This window comes from Entelurus aequoreus, linkage group LG16 (assembly GCF_033978785.1).
Source record: "Entelurus aequoreus isolate RoL-2023_Sb linkage group LG16, RoL_Eaeq_v1.1, whole genome shotgun sequence".
Classification (NCBI taxonomy): domain Eukaryota; kingdom Metazoa; phylum Chordata; class Actinopteri; order Syngnathiformes; family Syngnathidae; genus Entelurus; species Entelurus aequoreus.
In genome coordinates, this window is record NC_084746.1 from 1596993 (window position 1) to 1615584 (window position 18592).

Here is an 18592-nt window from a genome sequence, read left to right on the forward strand (position 1 = left end):
TATTTATATATATATATATGTATATATATATATATATGTATATACATATATATGTATATATATATATATATATATATATATATATATATATATATATACATATATAAATGTATATATATATTATATATATACTGTGTATATATATATATATACATATATATATATATTTATATACATATATGTATATATATATATACATACATATATAAATTTATATATATATGTATATATATTATATATATACTGTGTGAATGTATATATATATTATATACATACTGTGTATATATATATATATACATATATATATATATATGTATATACATATATGTATATATATATATATATATACTGTGTATATATATATATATATACATATATATATATGTATATACATATATGTATATATATATATATATACATACATATATAAATTTATATATATGTATATATATTATATATATACTGTGTGAATATATATATATATATATATATATATATATATATATATATATATATATATATATATATATATATATATATATATAATGGCAACACTAAATTGGCCCTATTGTGTGAATATGAGTGTGAATGTTGTCTATCTGTGTTGGCCCTGTGGTGAGGTGGCAACTTGTTCAGGATATACGTCACCTTCTGCCCGAATGCAGCTGGGATAGGCTCCAGCCGGCCCGTGACCCCAAGAATGACAAGCAGTTGAAAATGGATGGATATATATATATATATATATATATATATATATATATATATATATATATATATATATATATATATATATATATATATATATATATATATATATATATATATATATATATATATATATATATATATACTAGGGCTGCGAATCTTTGGGTGTCCCACGATTCGATTCAATATTGATTCTTGGGGTCACGATTCGATTCTAAATCGATTTTTTTCGATTCAATGCGATTCTCGATTCAAAAACGATATTTTCCCGATTCAAAAGGATTGTCTATTGATGGAATACATAGATTTCAGCAGGATCTACCCCAGTCTGCTGACATGCAAGCAGAGTAGTAGATGTTTGTAAAAAGCTTTTATAATTGTAAAGGACAATGTTTTATCAACTGATTGCAATAATGTACATTTGTTTGAACTATTAAATGAACCAAAAATATGACTTATTTTATCTTTGTGAAAATATTGGACACAGTGTGTTGTCAAGCTTATGAGATGCGATGCAAGTGTAAGCCACTGTGACACTATTGTTCTTTTTATTTTTATACATGTCTAATGATAATGTCAATGACTGCTATGTTGAAATTGTAACTAATATTGATACTGTTGTTGATAATATTCATTTTTGTTTCACTACTTTTGGTTTGTTTTGTGTGGTGTTTGTGTCTCCTCTCAATTGTTCTGTTTATTGCACTTCTGAGTGTTGCTGGCTCGGCTTTGCTTTTGGAATTGGATTGCATTGCTATGGTATTGCTGTGTATTGTTTTGTTGGGTTGATTAATTAAAAAAATAAAAAATAAAAATAAAAAAAATAAATGAAAAAATTAAAAATTAAAAACATCGATTTTTTAAAAATGAGAATCGATACTGAATCGCACAACGTGAGAATCGCGATTCGAATTCGAATCGATTTTTCCCCACACCCCTAATATATACATCATATTGAACCCTATGGGTGAGGAATGGGATGGCACCTCAAGTTCACATGTGAGTCAAGGCAGGTGGCCAAATACTTTTGGCAATATATGTCTATTGTTGATCCACTTGTTGCTTTTGTCCACTGTAAACCCAAACGAGGGAAACATGTTTCCAGTGCAGCAATCGTGTTATCCGTATGGATTAGCTCCCCCTGCAGCCATCTTGCATCGACTAGTCAGGTCTGCTCCAGAGCGGAGGGGTCAGTCGGGATCCGCAGAGCTTTCCTCAGACTGGCCCGGTTTCATTTTCTGGATATTTCCCCCCCTTCTCGTCCCTCTAACGCCTCATTGTTGGACTCCGAAGGTCTAGTCGGTCATCATGGGCAAGAACGAGGAAGAGGAGATCATTCGAATCGCTAAGAAAATGGACAAAATGGCGCAGAAGAAAAACGGGGTAATGTGATGATGAGAATGAATGCTCGCGGTCAGTGAGTAAAGTGGCCATTAGCCGGACACCGTCCTCTAAATGCTCGTCTGTCGTGATGTTTTATTCTGTTTTACAGCATTTCCCTCCATGTGTAGTGCTGCGGCTGTCTTTTAACAAGGTTCCCCGGGGGATAACCTACCTGTTGTTCTGGCCACCCGGCTAGCTAGCAAACACTTAGCTCGCGCGGGCTAGCTGTTAGCCGCTAGCAATAACATGGTCTCTAAAACATTGTTTTTCCAACCACTGTGCCGCCAGATGCAGTCTAGTGTGCCGTGGGAGATGATCTAATTGCACCTATTTCAGTTAAAACATATTTTTTTGCAAACCAGTAATTATAGTCTGCAAATGTTGTGTTGTTGTTGAGTGTCTGTGCTGTCTAGACCGTGTAATAGTTACTCTTCCATATCAGTAGGTGGCAGCAGGTAGCTAATTGCTTTGTAGATGTCGGGAACAGCGGGAGGCAGTGTGCAGGTAAAAAGGTGTCAAATGCTTCAACCAAAAATAAACAAAATGTGAGTGCACCTAAGAAAACGTAAATGACCGCCATAACCACAACACCAGGGGGAGTTCCACTAACCACGTTAAACCCAGATTCCGATCTAACAAAGGTCTTAACTCATTCTCTTTCTGTGCCACATCAATGTGGAATGCGCTCCCAACAGGTGTAAAAGAAAGGGCGTCTCTATCCTCCTTCAAAACCGCAATAAAAGTACACCTCCAGGCAGCTACAACCCTAAACTAACACCTTCCCCGGATTGTTAATAATCAAATGTAAACAATCAAATGTAGATCATTTTTCTTATGCCTTCTGATCTCTCTCTCTCTCTCTCTCTCTCTCTCTCTCTCTCTCTCTCTCTCTCTCTCTCTCTCTCTCTCTCTCTCTCTCTGTCTCTCTCTCTTGTTGATGACTGATGATAACAACCAAGCCTAACCCCCCCCCCCCCCCTCCACACCCCGGATTGTAAATAATGTAAATAATTCAATGTGATTATCTTGTGTGATGACTGTATTATGATGATAGTATATATCTGATAGTATATATCTGTATCATGAATCAATTTAAGTGGACCCCGACTTAAACAAGTTGAAAAACTTATTCGGGTGTTACCGTTTAGTGGTCAATTGTACGGAATATGTACTTCACTGTGCAACCTACTAATAAAAGTCTCAATCAATCAATCAAAAAAGGCATTGAAGCTTAGGGAAGGCTATGCAGAACGAAACTATAACTGAACTGGCCACAAAGTAAACAAAAACAGAATGCTGGATGACAGCAAAGACTTACTGTGGAGCAAAGGCGGCGTCCACAATGTACATCCGAACTTGGGATGTCCCGATCCAGGTTTTTGCACTTCCGATCCGATACCGATGTTGTTTTTGCACTTCCGATCCGATGCTGGCCGATACTGGCCTATCCGAGCATGTATTAAAGTTTAAAGTTATTTAGCCTACTTAGTTGTCAGATTCATGTTGACAAGGGTTTTAGTACTCTTGATAACAACTAGCCAGCTGAATTAGGTGAGTTTGAATAATGCACAATGGTTGGTAACAAGAAACTGACCTGTTTATTCAAGGATAAACACAAAATAGACAAAATTATACATGACAAACAGAAATGGCATCATTGAACTAGGCCTGGGCGATATGGCCTTTTTTTAATATCACGATATTTTAAGGCCATATCGCGATACACCATATATATGTGGATATTTTGCCTTAGCCTTGAATGAACACTTGATGCATATAATCACAGCAGTATGATGATTCCATGTGTCTACATTAAAACATTCTAAAATGTAAGCATAGCGTGACGTAACCAGCCTGATCACCCCATTCCCACACAAGTCTTTGCCCATTACCACAATTATTTAACTGAATGGCAGGAAGTTAGTGACCTCATATTATAGTCCACATGGCGGGTTTTAATGCAGTGATTATATCCCTCTTTAGTCTGGGGCTTTGGACCTGCTAAAGGAGCTGCGCAGCGTCCCCATGACTCTGGAGCTGCTTCAGGTACATTAAAAAAAATAGTCACACTTCATATTTAATCAAACTGCCAGTGATGTTTAATGCTGATGGTGTATGTCCGCAGTCCACCAGAATTGGGATGTCTGTCAACGCCATCCGCAAGCAGAGCACAGATGAGGAGGTGACATCACTAGCCAAGTCTTTGATCAAGTCATGGAAGAAGCTTTTGGGTAAGTAAAAACTCTTTTTAAATCGATGCATACTTAAATGTTCTAGCTGGGAAATGACTACATAGAAAACATTTTGTTGACATTCTTTTTATTCTAATTGGAATAAAGTTTGCTTTCTATTAATGCCACATCCACACAACACATGTTGTACACATTAGGGCTGCATGGTGGTTAGCATGTATAAATATAAAGGTCTATTTGAAATAGGGACATATACAGAAACATAGATATCTGAAACAATTATCCAATGTATGCATCATAGTGTTTGTAGCCAAAGCTAATTTACAACACTTGTCCCCAACAACAACAACAACACAGATCCAACAACATTAAAATAGGAAAATAAAAATAATGAGGCGAAGAGAGTCGATAATAATGATAATAGTAATAATACAGACAAAGTGCAAACTAGATAAGAACCAATTAGTAAAAATGAGTAAAAACTAAACATGGGAACACGATTGTTGCTCAACTAGCCACAATTTTGTTTGTTTTTTGAAAGTGACAAATGCAGGTATACATTTCAAAGTGTCAGGTAGAGAGTTCCATAGTTGTGCTCCTTTTATTGAAAAGGCAGTCTGGGCAAAAAGATGTTCTACGGAATGGAACGCAACAGTTGCCTCTTGACGTTGCTCGGGTGGTATATCTGGTACCACTATGCAGTCTTGTAATTGCCTTGCAGAGCAATTGGGGAGCAGAGTTATTTAAGCATTTAACAACCAGTTTGACTGTGTGTAACAGAATAAAATTGGTAAAACTTAAAATATTGTATTTGGTTAAAATTTGGCAATGATGATATGGTATACTCTTCTTGTCTAGGACTTTCAAGGCGCGGTTATAAAGACACTCAATGGTCTTGATTGATGACTGGTGTGCCTGGGACCATGTAGTTAAGCCATAAGATATGTGTGAAAGAATCATTGGATTCATAAAAGTAAAAGCACAGCTGAGAGTTAAGCAGTTTCTTATAATCTTAAAACAGTTTAGGTTTGCCTTCGGGGTATACTTTCTGATGTCACTTCCTGTGTGGGTCACTTCCTCTCCGAACTCAGTTTGTAAACGATCAATGAGTCCATACAAAGCTGAGAGCCGGAGATTCAAGAAATACACGGCACACTTACCCGTGTGAAAAATTATCCAAGGAGGGGTACCTTAAACGATGGGTTAGTGTGGCTGAAACGGGGCTTAGGCTAAATAATTATTCATTTAAGGGGTTATCTGGCTTAGTGTAGACATAGCCTAAAAGTCTGGAAAGCTGGGTTCTAACCTATGTTGGAACATCTCTGTGTGGATTTTGCATGTTCTTCTCTGTGCTTGTGTGTTTTCCCTGGGTACTGCGGCTTCCTCCGCATCCCAAAAACATGCATGTTGCGTTAGCTGTGGACTGTGGCCCCAAGGACTTTCCAGGCACAAAATCCCTCGTTTTTTTTCTTGGAAATACATTTTGCCGGGCAGAACAAAGTTTTAATGTGGAACCAACCCAAACTACTTTTAAGAAGGCACGTAAATAAGACCGCCCAGTAAACAGCCCATCCTGAAGAGATGGTCAGAAAGTGGCTTGAAGATGATCTATAAAACATAATCTATGCAACATTTTGACCAAAGAACTACCATTACATGTTATGTAGACCACAAGGATATATTTTAAATGTAGGATAAACACAATACAACCCCTTTAAGGGAATGGTGTATTACTAGTGAGAAAATTGCAAAGTGGGAAAAGCTAATTATTGACACAACAGTTACAAGTCATTTATTAGCAGTTGGTTATAAGTTCTGTCAGTTTTGATAATTTTTCCATTAATCGCCCATCTCTCTATTGGTGGTTATCCTGCCTTCCTTAAGCACACTTGTACACGAAGGCAGTAAGTTCAACACCTTCCGCTCATCAAAACTCTGAACACCAGGTTGACTGATGGAGGCCAGGTTTATTGACAATTGAAAGGGTGAAACTGTAGAACACAAACATTGTAAATGTAAATGCATGAATTAAATGAATTTAATAATGTCATATTACAGACCACAGATTATCAAGTATTCCGTTTGAATTAAATCTAAGTTTAACTTTGTCACACACCACTGTATGTGTTGTTATGATTACTAATACCAGTGAAAGATGACCTTTCTACTGTTTAAATTGTCTTAAGTAACAGTACAACAAACGTCCACTAAATGGAGGCAGATGACAACAAATGAAAGTTAGCCGACATGAACAAGTAATGTAATCAGAGATCGTCTAACATCATAAAACACACACATTTCACAGCTAAATATGACTCATTGTGTACTATAAACATTAAATATGGGTACATACCAACGTGGCCACGAACAGCATAAGATGTGATAGTTGTTTCCTGAGAAACACGAGGAGTGAAGCGGAGTTGTGTGCACCAGTCTGAAATCTTTCCGAAGTCTAAACATGTGACCTATCTGCGTGTTTCATAAAGGTACAGCTCACTTAACAGAACCAACTGAAATGACTCGGAAATAAACACACACTAAATAAAGTAATCTTAATAACTGAGGCAGAACAGTGGTTATTTAACTGTGTACACATTGTTAATGTTTGATGTCCAATATTAAGCCTATCTATTTAAATTATTGGACTTTTTTATTTTACAAAAATTATACAAAAGGCTTATAAGGATTATAGGGCGCATTAAAGTGGGCATATAATTATATATTTTTTGTAATTTGAAAACACTTCCTTGTGGTCTACATAACATGTAATGGTGGTTCTTTGCTCAAAATGTTGCATAGATGATGTTTTACAGTTCATCTTCAAGCCGCTTTCTGACCATCTCTTCAGGATGCACCGTTTTGTGGGCGGTCTTATTTATGTGGCTCACTTTCGGCAGAGCCTTTTCTCCGTCATTTTTGTTGTAGCGGTGTAGCGTGCAAGGACGGGAGTGGAAGAAGTGTCAAAAGATGGAGCTAACTGTTTAAATGACATTCAGACTTTACTTCAGTCAATAAGGGAGAAGCATATCCTCATCCGTGAAAAACCGTCCGACCGGAACTCTCTAATAACTAAAGTTCCTTGGGTGAATAATGTAAACTCACTACACCGGTATGTTTTAGTGCTTTCATGGTGAGTTTACTGACAGATATAAGTAAGAACTTTACACTACTTTATATTAGAAATGGCAACAGCGGAGGATGAATGTCACATAACAAGAAGATAGACAAAAAGAAGAAGCCCTTTGACTACGGCACGGACTACAAAGGTGGACGCGTGCACATTTTCAGGACTTATGCAGATCCCAAATACAGATCAGCAGGTACCAGAAAGTAAGAAAAGTTGCTTTTGCATAATATTGCGAAACAAAACGCCAGATAATGTCTTACCTTATGCACACACCGTAATAATACTCTATGTTGAAGCACAGTACAATCCATCAAGCGATGCGGCTTCATAGCTTACCAAAGTCGTACTTAAACATTTTGGTAGATTTTTGAGCACCATGTGTAATGTTCTATATTTTCAATGGAACATATACAATTTTAGTGTTGATTACTCGAGTCATATTGCAGTCTACACGTATCTCTTATGTGTGACGACCATCTACTGGTCACACCTATCATTTCACCATGTACCAAACAAAATAACTTTGAGGTCGGTACAATTGGCGCACAGGGTTACAAGGCGCATTGTCGAGTTTTGAGAAAAAGAAAGGATTTTAAGTGGGCCTTATAGTCCTAAAAATACGGTAATTGTGGGGGAAATGACTGGAGATACATGCTTTTTGTTGGTCTGCAGACGGGCCTGCAAGTGGAGACAAATCCTCAGACGAGAAGAGGAAAGAGCAAGGCGCCCCTGTTTCGCCCTCGCAGGGAAGCCCGGAACCAAAAGAAGAAAGGTAACAAGAAGAGTTTTGTAGTTGTTGGCGTGTAAGATTGTGTCTGTTATGTGTCTGTGTTGTATTGATTTGCTAGCAGCTCCAGCAGTAATTCCAGCAGCAAGAGCGAGCACGCTGACGTCTCAGCCAACACGCTAATCAACACCTTCCCTCGTGCTCCCACCACCTCGGACTCCATAAGGATCAAGTGTAGAGAGTTGCTGGCCAATGCCCTTCAGACCGGAGGTATTATTTTGATCATGAATACTAGAATTAGGGTTGCACGATTCATCGATTTTAAATCATAATCCAATCATCATTCAGGACACTGTTAAGATTAAAAAATCGTTAAATCGAAATTTTTGAAATTGTGTCGCTATATTTAGTAAGGAGAGGTATAAATTAAAAGTGAAAGGAGTGTGTCTTGCCTCGTGCATTTATCAGGTAATCAAATACAAGCGGTCATAAAAGGAAGTATTTACCGCATGAGCAAAGATCTGCCTTTTGTTTAGTTTTTTGAAAATTATTTATACAAAGTTTAATGTATATGTTCTAAAAAGAACTAAATTTATAAAGATAATAATTTTGCTTAGAGGAAGATGCAATGTATCCAGTACAGTAGTTTTTGATCAAATAAAAGCTGAATTGGTTTTAAAAAATCTCTCTCATTTTTATTCATTAGTTTCTTTAAAAAGTAGTGGGAAAATCTGGAAAAAATGGATTGGAAATGATGGGAGATTTCATTTTTAAGCCATATCACCCGGGCATAATATAGCCTCTTTTATTTCTCGCTTATTTCATTACAAATAACATGATGATGTTAGCAACCCCACCGCTCTGTTGTCTTTTGTAGTTGTTTTTTTCCACAACATTTCATTTTTACATATGATAGATATAGCTTTTTTTTTTAGCTTATTTCATTACAAATAACATGATGATGTTAGCAACCCCACTGCTCTGTTGTCTTTTGTAGTTTTGTTTTTTTCACAAAATTTCATTTTTAGGCCTTATCACCCAGGCATGATAGATATAGCCTTTTTTTCTATCTTATTTCATTACGAATAACATGACGACCTTGGCAACCCCAGCGCTCTGTTGTCTTTAATCAAACAATCGTAATTGTTGAAAAGTTTAGAAAAGTTTTCAGAGAAAAAAAAATCTGGATTATATTTTTGGCCAAAATCGTGCAGCCCTTCATTATTGTTATTATTATTACTATGTTAAGAACTATTGTCAATATAATTTAAGTGGGTAGTTCTTCACTTGATGTCTGTTTGCAGAGGATTATATCGCCATCGGTGCGGATTGTGATGAACTTGGCGCTCAAATTGAGGAATATATCCTTTTTCTGCTCATGTCAAGCTATATTATTTATTTTGGTGAATAGCCTGAAGGACATAGTTTTGTAGTCCTCAAGCAGGTCTTAAGCTCCTTGACGAAGGATTACGCATATTCCAAGAGTTTAAGAACACAGACATGAAGTACAAGAACCGCGTGCGGAGCCGAATTTCCAACCTGAAGGACATGAAGAATCCCAACTTGAGGAGGACGGTGCTGTGTGGGAGCGTCACCCCCGAGCAAATGGCCAAGATGCCCGCTGAGGTATGTTTACTGACCACCCAAGGCATCTCATATAGTGTTTATTGTTACTTAACTGCAAGAATTACCAGACGGGGAGGTCATCATTTCTATACATGCATTTTTACAAAAAAGATCAACTATGTTTTGTAGGCATGGGAATCTTACAGCAACTCAGGATTTTATTTGATTCCGATTTTGGGAGTGACGATTCAATTCAGATTTGATTCTCAATTCAAACTAGTTCTCGTAATACCGTATGTTGTTTTGTAAACAAACCTTTACAAAACAGGTTACAAAAGCTCATCTTGGCTGCTGACATATGATGTATATGCGGAGATGCACTATAAACACATTTCTAAATATAGATTTTTTTTATTTTTATTTTTTTAAATTCTTTGATTTATTTATTTTTTTGTCCTGTCCAGCTTCTCAGGCAAATCATATAGTTGATGTAGATGCCCATATCGGCTGTTCAGATTTACTTTACAAAAGAGAAGTGTAGGATACTTCTGTTGTTGCCTTATTTGTATTTGACTTTATTAAATGTATTTATATTATCATTTGGTGCAGCCGGGCCGGAGCAGGAGGGGATAGAAAGAAAAAAAAGGAAGACAGAGGGGGAATTATGGGGACAAGAGGGGGGTAAGACAGAGAGACAACAACAGCAAACACAACAATAACAACAACAATAGAGCAACATCAGCAAATAGGATATGTACAAATATGATGGTAAAAGTGATAGCAAAGAAGCAGTTAGCGAAATAAATAATAATACAGAAATGACAATGAGCATTACTACACTACCAATGGAGCAATACAAATGCCAATAGATATAGTGCTATTGATAATGAATAATATCAATTGTTTTAAATGCAACAATACATATACGTAATGATAACTAGAGATACAAAAGAATGCAGAAAAATGGAGGGGAAGATAGAGAAGCAACCTTTATTAATCTTGTAGATTGTTATAGTAACAATAGGTTAATTAAGTTTTGTCAGTGTGCCATGTGTTACCCAGTTTACCCTAGGGCAACAACGTTAATATATGTTTGATGAAACGTGATTATTGAAATATTGATTCTTTAAAAAAAAAAAAAAATTAGATTTTTGAAAATTACTGATTTAGAAACGGAATAAAACAAAATGTGAATTCCAACGTGAACAAATTGTTGTAGTGACCCCTAATATTTTGATAAGGGTGTAACGGTACGCCATAACCACTAAAGGTGGGGGAAATAATCGATTTTTAAATGCATTGCAATTCGGATATGAACGATTATAAAATCGATGAATAAAAGTCAATAATAAATGTATTTATTATAAATAAAGTAATGCAGACAGTTCTAAAATTTGTCTGACTGCAGCGAGCCACCTCCCTGAGAGATCCAACCAGCTCCTTCATCATAGGGCACTAATGTTACAGTTTTGCACACATTTCTATTAATGTAATAAATGTAATAGGAATTTCTTATTAAAAGTGCTCTGTTTTTAAAAGTTGCAGGTGATAAACGTGTATTTAGTGAGACGAAAAGAAATATAAAACTGAGTTAATATACTTAAATTAAAGATGCATCAATAATTGATAGTCGAATTGTAGCTCCTGAATCGTAATCAAATCGTGAGGTGGCCGAATATTCCCACCTCTAATAACCACGGCTCAGTGCATATCTCAGTTTTAAAAGGGAACTACACTTTTTTGGAATTTTGCCTATTGTTCACAATTATTACGAGTTATGACATATTTTTTTGCATTCTAAATATTAAATCAATGCGATCAAAAGTTTGCTTACAATGGAGCCTATGGGAGCCACGCAATTCCGCCAATGGAGCCCTTAAAAACACCCAAACACCTCCATTTAGGTTTTATATACTGTACATGATGTAAGTGTATATGTAATGTAGCAAAGGGCACATTTATAATAACATTTAATATTTACATATTTTGAATATTTTAAGAATACAATTATTTTAAGAATACTCTGCGCATTAATTTAAAAAACGCATCTCGACTTTATGAGAGCCAGCAAACATAATAAAAATCACTCACCAGTATTGTGCAACATCTGCTGTCATTAGGTTGCCGACTGTTTGGCCGTTCATATATTCCCATCAAGATGAAGAATCACTCATAATCCTCACAAAGAAATGTTTTTTGTCGGAATACCTACTCAGACGTCTTCTGTCCAGGTGAGAAGCATGATTTATGATCTAGAATAAACTTACAGGGAGCAAGGAAGCAGCTGATCACTCGATGATGTAAACATAGGGACACACGGAAGTGATCACGGCGCCGCTATAAAGTTTGTCGGCTTTAGCGCTTATAATAATAATATCACTAATACTTGGTTAATAGTCAAGTCACGAAATGTAAATGGAGTATTGTTGGCGGTTTTTGAATGGTTATTTATTGGATTTTAAGGGCGGAATAGAGGAGCTCCCATTGGCTCCGCTGTAAGCAGACTTTTTTTTACTTAGAATGCATACAAAAAAAATCCTCCCATCATGTCTTTCATAATGATTGTGAACGATAGGCTACATTTTTTTAAAAAGCGCAGTTCCCTTTTAAGGCCGCGGTTTGGCTCAATTTTACAAAACGTTAAACTGCTTTGCTTTGCTCTAAAGGCAGTCTGTGTTGTAGTAAAGGCAAGATAGCATCAGTCATTGGAACCACCTGTGTTATCTTTTTGATTGTTTAAGATTAATCTTTGCCACTTTTCTTCTTTCTGCAGGAAATGGCCAGCGACGAGCTGAAAGAAATGAGGAAAAATTTGACCAAAGAGGCCGTCCGGGACCACCAAATGGCCACCACGGGTGGCACCCAGACAGATCTGTTCACCTGTGGCAAGTGCAAGGGAAAGTGCTGCACCTACACACAGGTACATCCTTTGGACTCATTTCATTGGTCTAACTAAGGTTGTCACCATAGCAGAATTTCATTAGTCAATACCGATACCTGTGAATTTACCCGATTCTTGATCTTTATTCAATACCAGGATAAAAACAAAAAATAACTGAATCTGGTACTTTTAAATTCGCTACTTTATTGAAAAATGTCAAGTATTTAAGATCACTGTGCTTCAACATCTTTTCGCACAGAATTTAAATTGCAGTATCAGCTTCGAGATGGTTAATATACATTTATTTATACACTATAGCAGGGGTCACCAACGCGTTGCCCGCGGGCACCAGGTCGCCCGCTGGCGTGTTCTAAAAATAGCTCAAATAGCAGCACTTACCAGTGAGCTGCCTCTATTTTTTTAATTTTATTTATTTACTAGCAAGCTGGTCTCGCTTTGCTCGACATTTTTAATTCTAAGAGAGACAAAACTCAAATAGAATTTGAAAATTCAAGAAAATATTTTAAAGACTTGGTCTTCACTTGTTTAAATAAATTCATTAATTTTTTTACTTTGCTTCTTATAACTTTCAGAAAGACAATTTTAGAGAAAAAATACAACCTTAAAAATGGTTTTAGGATTTTTAAACACATATACCTTTTTACCTTTTAAATTCCTTCCTCTTCTTTCCTGACAATTTAAATCAATGTTCAAGTAAAAAAAAAAATTTTTATTGTAAAGAATAATAAATACATTTTAATTTAATTCTTCATTTTAGCTTCTGTTTTTTTGATGAAGAATATTTGTGAAATATTTTTTCAAACTTATTATGATTAAAATTCAAAAAAAATTCTTCTGGCAAATCTAGAAAATCTGTAGAATCAAATTTAAATCTTATTCCAAAGTCTTTTGAATTTCTTATAAAATTTTTGTTCTGGAAAATCTAGAAGAAATAATGATTTGTCTTTGTTAGAAATATAGCTTGGTCCAATTTGTTATATATTCTAACAAAGTGCAGATTGGATTTTAACCTACTAGTATTTAAAACATGTCATCAAAATTCTAAAATGAATCTTAATCAGGAAAAATTACTAATGATGTTCAATAAATTCTTTTTTAAATTTTTTTATTAAAAAGATTCGAATTAGCTAGTTTTTGTCTTCTTTTTTTCGGTTGAATTTTGAATTTTAAAGAGTCGAAATTGAAGATAAACTATGTTTCAAAATTTAATTTTCATTTTTTTCGTGTTTTTTCCTCTTTTAAACTGTTCAATTAAGTGTTTTTTTCATCATTTATTCTCTACAAAAAACCTTCCCTAAGAGGAAAAAAAATGTACGACGGAATGACAGACAGAAATACCCATTTTTTTATGTGCAGTTCAAAGTGTGACATGATTTATTTAAAAATTTGAGAGTTGATTTTTGTATTTTACATAAGTTATTATTTGTACAAACATGATGCAAAGTAATTCATGATTTGTTAAACAATGTTAGTGGCTAGCTAGTTAAAATGGGATATTGTGATCTTACAAGACTGTCTTAGAAGTGATCATTTGAAAATGTTCAATTTGAAAAATGTGTACTTAGAGAAAATATAAAAATAAAGTGTTGCATATTGATATTTATCTGTTTCTATATATATTTATTGTGAGAAATCATTGAGATGATCAGTGTTTCCACAAAGATAAATATAATTAATTATTAATAATAACATAGAGTTAAAGGTAAATTGAGCAAATTGGCTATTTCTGACAATTTATTTAAGTGTGTATCAAACTGGTAGCCCTTCGCATTAATCAGTACCCTAGAAGTAGCTCTTGGTTTCAGAAAGGTTGGTGACCCCTGCATTATAGTATACATACAAAAGAACAGCAGTGTTCTATAACCTCCCAATATATGAAAACCAACAATGTTGTGCTTATAAATATAGTGAACTATTTTACATTCTAAAAAGAACAGCAGTGGAGTGGAGGCTTCAAGTACGGGTATATAAAACAAACCATACTGTTCTCAATGTTCTTTCGATATGGTGGTAGTGTGACATCATCAAAGATTTGTTTATATTTGTTGTTAGTATCAACTAAGTGTTGCCAAAAGACGGAAGAGTGTCTCTAAGCTGCGTCTTAGCACTTACGGAAGTAGTAAAGATTTCGTCGTAAGATTCTATACGTTTACTGCACGCTGGCTGTGTTAATGCACACTTCCTAGGAAAAGTCTGTTGGAAGATACCGCATTAGTAGATAGATAGATAGATAGATAGTACTTTATTGTAAACTGTAGGCAAGCAGTGGGGCTTGGTATAATCTTAGATGGAATCCGCCTTTATTGACTGTTAATGTGTGTGTTTGTCTGAATGTGTTTGACTGTGTCGGTGTGTGTGCGCGCGACCATTCCTGTCCAACGTCGCGACAGTCAGGCTCGTCATGATGTAATAATGTCCAATCAGCGTTGTGCCTCTTCAAAATAGAACAAAGAAAAAGTTGAACACGAGCACAAACTAATACAGATTTAGTGCTAACTTTTCAACATCAATGGCATTCATCAAAAATACTAGAAGAACTTACCAACGAAATAGATGGTAAACAGTGTGCAGCTGCAGTATTTATGGATTTAACCAAAGCATAGTGTGTTTATGATTAACTCAAAATTAAACGTGATTACTCGCAGATGAATATCATTATCATCATTAGTAAGTGTACCCTAGACAGATCATTTTCCAATTTTTATTACACTGACTGGATAATTACACAAAAAGCACATAAACACGCTTTTAATAAGAATATAGAAAATTACCTGGTGTCTTGCCTGATTTTGTATTTTGCAGGAATACATAATTTGTATTGCTGCTGTAGGAGCACTTGCATTCAAAGGAGAGGAGCTACAAGTCTATGTTTTACGCAATAATATCACAAAATGTGGATTGTTAAGATGATGGTTTGATTGTCAAATAATTTTGGTATTGTAAAGTAATTTGTGACATTTCTACCTGAATAAATGCTTCTGATATTCTGTAAATTACATTTTGTTAAGTTAATGTTATTCATATCACTGCATGACAATGTTTTAACCTTCTCTATTTATTGATAACATTTATTTAGCCTGCTAACCATTATTTATTAATAAAGTTTTGTATTTAGCCTGCTAACCATTCTGTAATTGCGGACTACCAATCAGAACAGGTTATAAAAGAATATACACTTTATTTCAATCTGCTAGAAAACAATTACTTAAGTAAAAATATCACAGATTACATTACAAAACATGATCGTAATGTAAAAGGATATTTTTCATCTGCTGTTGGACCAGATGTGACGCGTAGCACTATTATTGTAAAGCCAGAAGTGGGTAATTGGTATGAGAAGAGGTGTCTTGACATGTTATGACGAAAGTCTCCAATTAAAAAGTCACTCTGGACTTCCTGTCTACGGTCTGTTTTTCTGCTGAGCTTTAATTCAATTTTACTAAAGCAGTTACTGTAACAATCTACATTTTATGTTGTCAATGTACTCAACTGTATTGTAAACACGGTTGTAAAGCTCCACCTCTCTACAAGTGGCAAAGCGCTCCAGGCGTTCACTCCAATTATTTTTATTTGATTTTATTGTTAATTAAAGATTGATATTAGTATGGACCATTCAAAAAAAAGTACAATTTGGTATGGAAGTATTTTGACAACCCTTGGTCTAACTAGGCATCAGAAAGGGATTTTTCAGTGCTATATTTTGTTTTTTGCAGGTCCAAACTCGCAGTGCTGATGAGCCCATGACCACGTTTGTCTTCTGCAATGAGTGCGGAAATAGGTGGAAGGTATGTTGCTTTTTGAATATTTTATGAATCCCTGCTTAGACTTTTACTAATTATTACTTGCGGTCAGAAACAGTTTCAACTTCTACTGTATATTTAAGGATGCACTGTCCTTTTTGAAGAACGGTGGCTCGTTAAAAAAGCTGCCTTTGGTTATGTATTGTTCACATGTATTGTATTCTATATTGTATTATATATTTAAATAAGCAAAGAATGTCAGGTTCCAGTCAGTATGTATGTCGATTTCCTCATTTACATTTTTTAACATTTTGCTGTGTTAAGCATTTAGTATACTCATTCACTTGCTTCTATCTTTAAGGCCACTGGTTTCTATTGCATATGTTTTATGTGGATATTGTTGATTTGGCTTTTTTTCTTTGTGTGTGTCTTAGTTTTGCTGAGTCTGCAGGCATCTTCCTTGGCGCTTGGACAAGTAGCAAAAACTCTGGACCAGATTGGAGCTTTTTATCATGTGGTAGATAAGCATTGTGCACCAAACACAGTGTAAGGATGCCACTACAATTGGACTAAACACCTTGTTGATAGTTTGAGCTAATTGTAAAAGCCTTGACAAGCTCCAAGCCCCTTACTTTCTCATGCAATCTTATATTGTCAATAGTTGTTTCCCCTTTATTAGATGTATGCAATCAAGCTTGACTCATTCTTTTTATCAGCGTTTTTATACGTAGTTTTAACACAGTGGACAGTGTTGTTCTGCTTTCCCTTCACAACAACACAATATTGTTTTATTTAATTTCCCAATAAAGTGTATTCAATTTGATTACAAAAACAAAAACCAGTGCAGTTGATGGACACAGGTAAAAGACAAAGGCAAGAGAGTATTTCCTAATGGTGGCTTTCTTTGTCCACATGCAGTACAGGATAACAGATAAAGGTGACCTATTATGTAAAACTGAGTTTTAAGGATGTTGTTTACGAGCACCAAAAGTGAGACAAATCTATCATTTGTCTTCTTTACTTGTCACTTTTGAAGTTCTGTGTTCACCACGTCAAGGAAAAACCTTTCTCATGGCCATGGGACCAACTCCAATCTCGATGATAGCACACCGTGTTTACGTCTACCACTTCAGTGGGCAGCTTTGTGAAAAGAAAGAAGGTGGGTCTCGCCACACATCTGAATATGAAGTTTGGAGCTCTTCCAACTAACTGCCAGTCAGGAGTTGAACGTTTGATCATCTTGCTTTTTCCTCGTGAGAAAGTTAACCTAGAACAGGGATCCCCAAACTTTTTGACTCAGGGGCCACATTGGGTTAAATTATTAAATATTTTATTAATTTAAGTAATATATACTGTATATATGTATATATATTTATTTATTTATTCATATATATATATATATATATATATATATATTAGGGCTGCAACTAACGATTAATTTGATAATAGATTCATCTGTCGATTATTACTTCGATTAATCGATTAATAATCGGATAAAAGAGACAAACTACATTTCTATCCTTTCCAGTATTTTATTGAGAAAAAACAGCATACTGGCACCATACTTATTTAGATTGTTTCTCAGCTGTTTGTACATGTTGCAGTTTATAAATAAAGGTTTAAAAAAAAAAAAAAAAAATTACCTCTGTGCATGCGCATAGCATTGATCCAACGAATCGATGACTAAATTAATCGCCAACTATTTTTATAATCGATTTTAATCGATTTAATCGATTAGTTGTTGCAGCCCTAATATATATACATACATATGTATATATAAATGTATATATATATATGTATATATATATATATATATATATATATATATATATATATATATGTGTGTGTGTGTGTATATGTATATATATATATATATATATATATATATATGTGTGTGTGTATATATGTATATGTATATATATATATATATATATATATATATATATATATGTGTGTGTGTGTATATATGTATATGTATATATATATACATATATATATATATGTATATATATACACTACCGTTCAAAAGTTTGGGGTCACATTGAAATGTCCTTATTTTTTAAGGAAAAGCACTGTACTTTTCAATGAAGATAACTTTAAACTAGTCTTAACTTTAAAGAAATACACTCTATATATTGCTAATGTGGTAAATGACTATTCTAGCTGCAAATATCTGCTTTTTGGTGCAATATCTACATAGGTGTATAGAGGCCCATTTCCAGAAATTATCACTCCAGTGTTCTAATGGTA

General features: G+C 34.8%; 1 protein-coding gene across 2 annotated transcripts; it reads left to right on the forward strand.

Annotated features, from left to right (window-relative positions):
- The first annotated feature begins 1860 nt into the window (after nt 1–1860).
- On the forward strand, nt 1861–17180 carry tcea1 (transcription elongation factor A (SII), 1). 2 transcript variants are annotated; one of them, XM_062023405.1, is made up of 10 exons: nt 1861–2088; nt 4072–4134; nt 4214–4319; nt 8080–8179; nt 8256–8404; nt 9439–9495; nt 9606–9760; nt 12474–12620; nt 16316–16387; nt 16777–17180. In XM_062023405.1, the coding sequence occupies exons 1-10, from the start codon at nt 2014–2016 to the stop codon at nt 16783–16785; spliced, it is 933 nt and encodes a 310-aa protein (XP_061879389.1). In that variant the 5' UTR covers nt 1861–2013; the 3' UTR covers nt 16786–17180. The 2 variants fall into 2 exon arrangements, with proteins under 2 accessions (XP_061879389.1, XP_061879391.1); XM_062023407.1 differs by having other exon boundaries at nt 8259–8404.
- Nucleotides 17181–18592: the final 1412 nt, after the last annotated feature.

Coding starts and splice junctions, on each gene's coding strand:
- tcea1 (XM_062023405.1), top strand. CDS start 2,014: ATGGGCAAGAACGAGGAAGAGGAGATCATTCGAATCGCTAAGAAAATG. Junction 4,320..8,079: donor GTCATGGAAGAAGCTTTTGG/GTAAGTAAAAAC, acceptor GTTGGTCTGCAG/ACGGGCCTGCAAGTGGAGAC. Junction 8,405..9,438: donor CAATGCCCTTCAGACCGGAG/GTATTATTTTGA, acceptor GTCTGTTTGCAG/AGGATTATATCGCCATCGGT.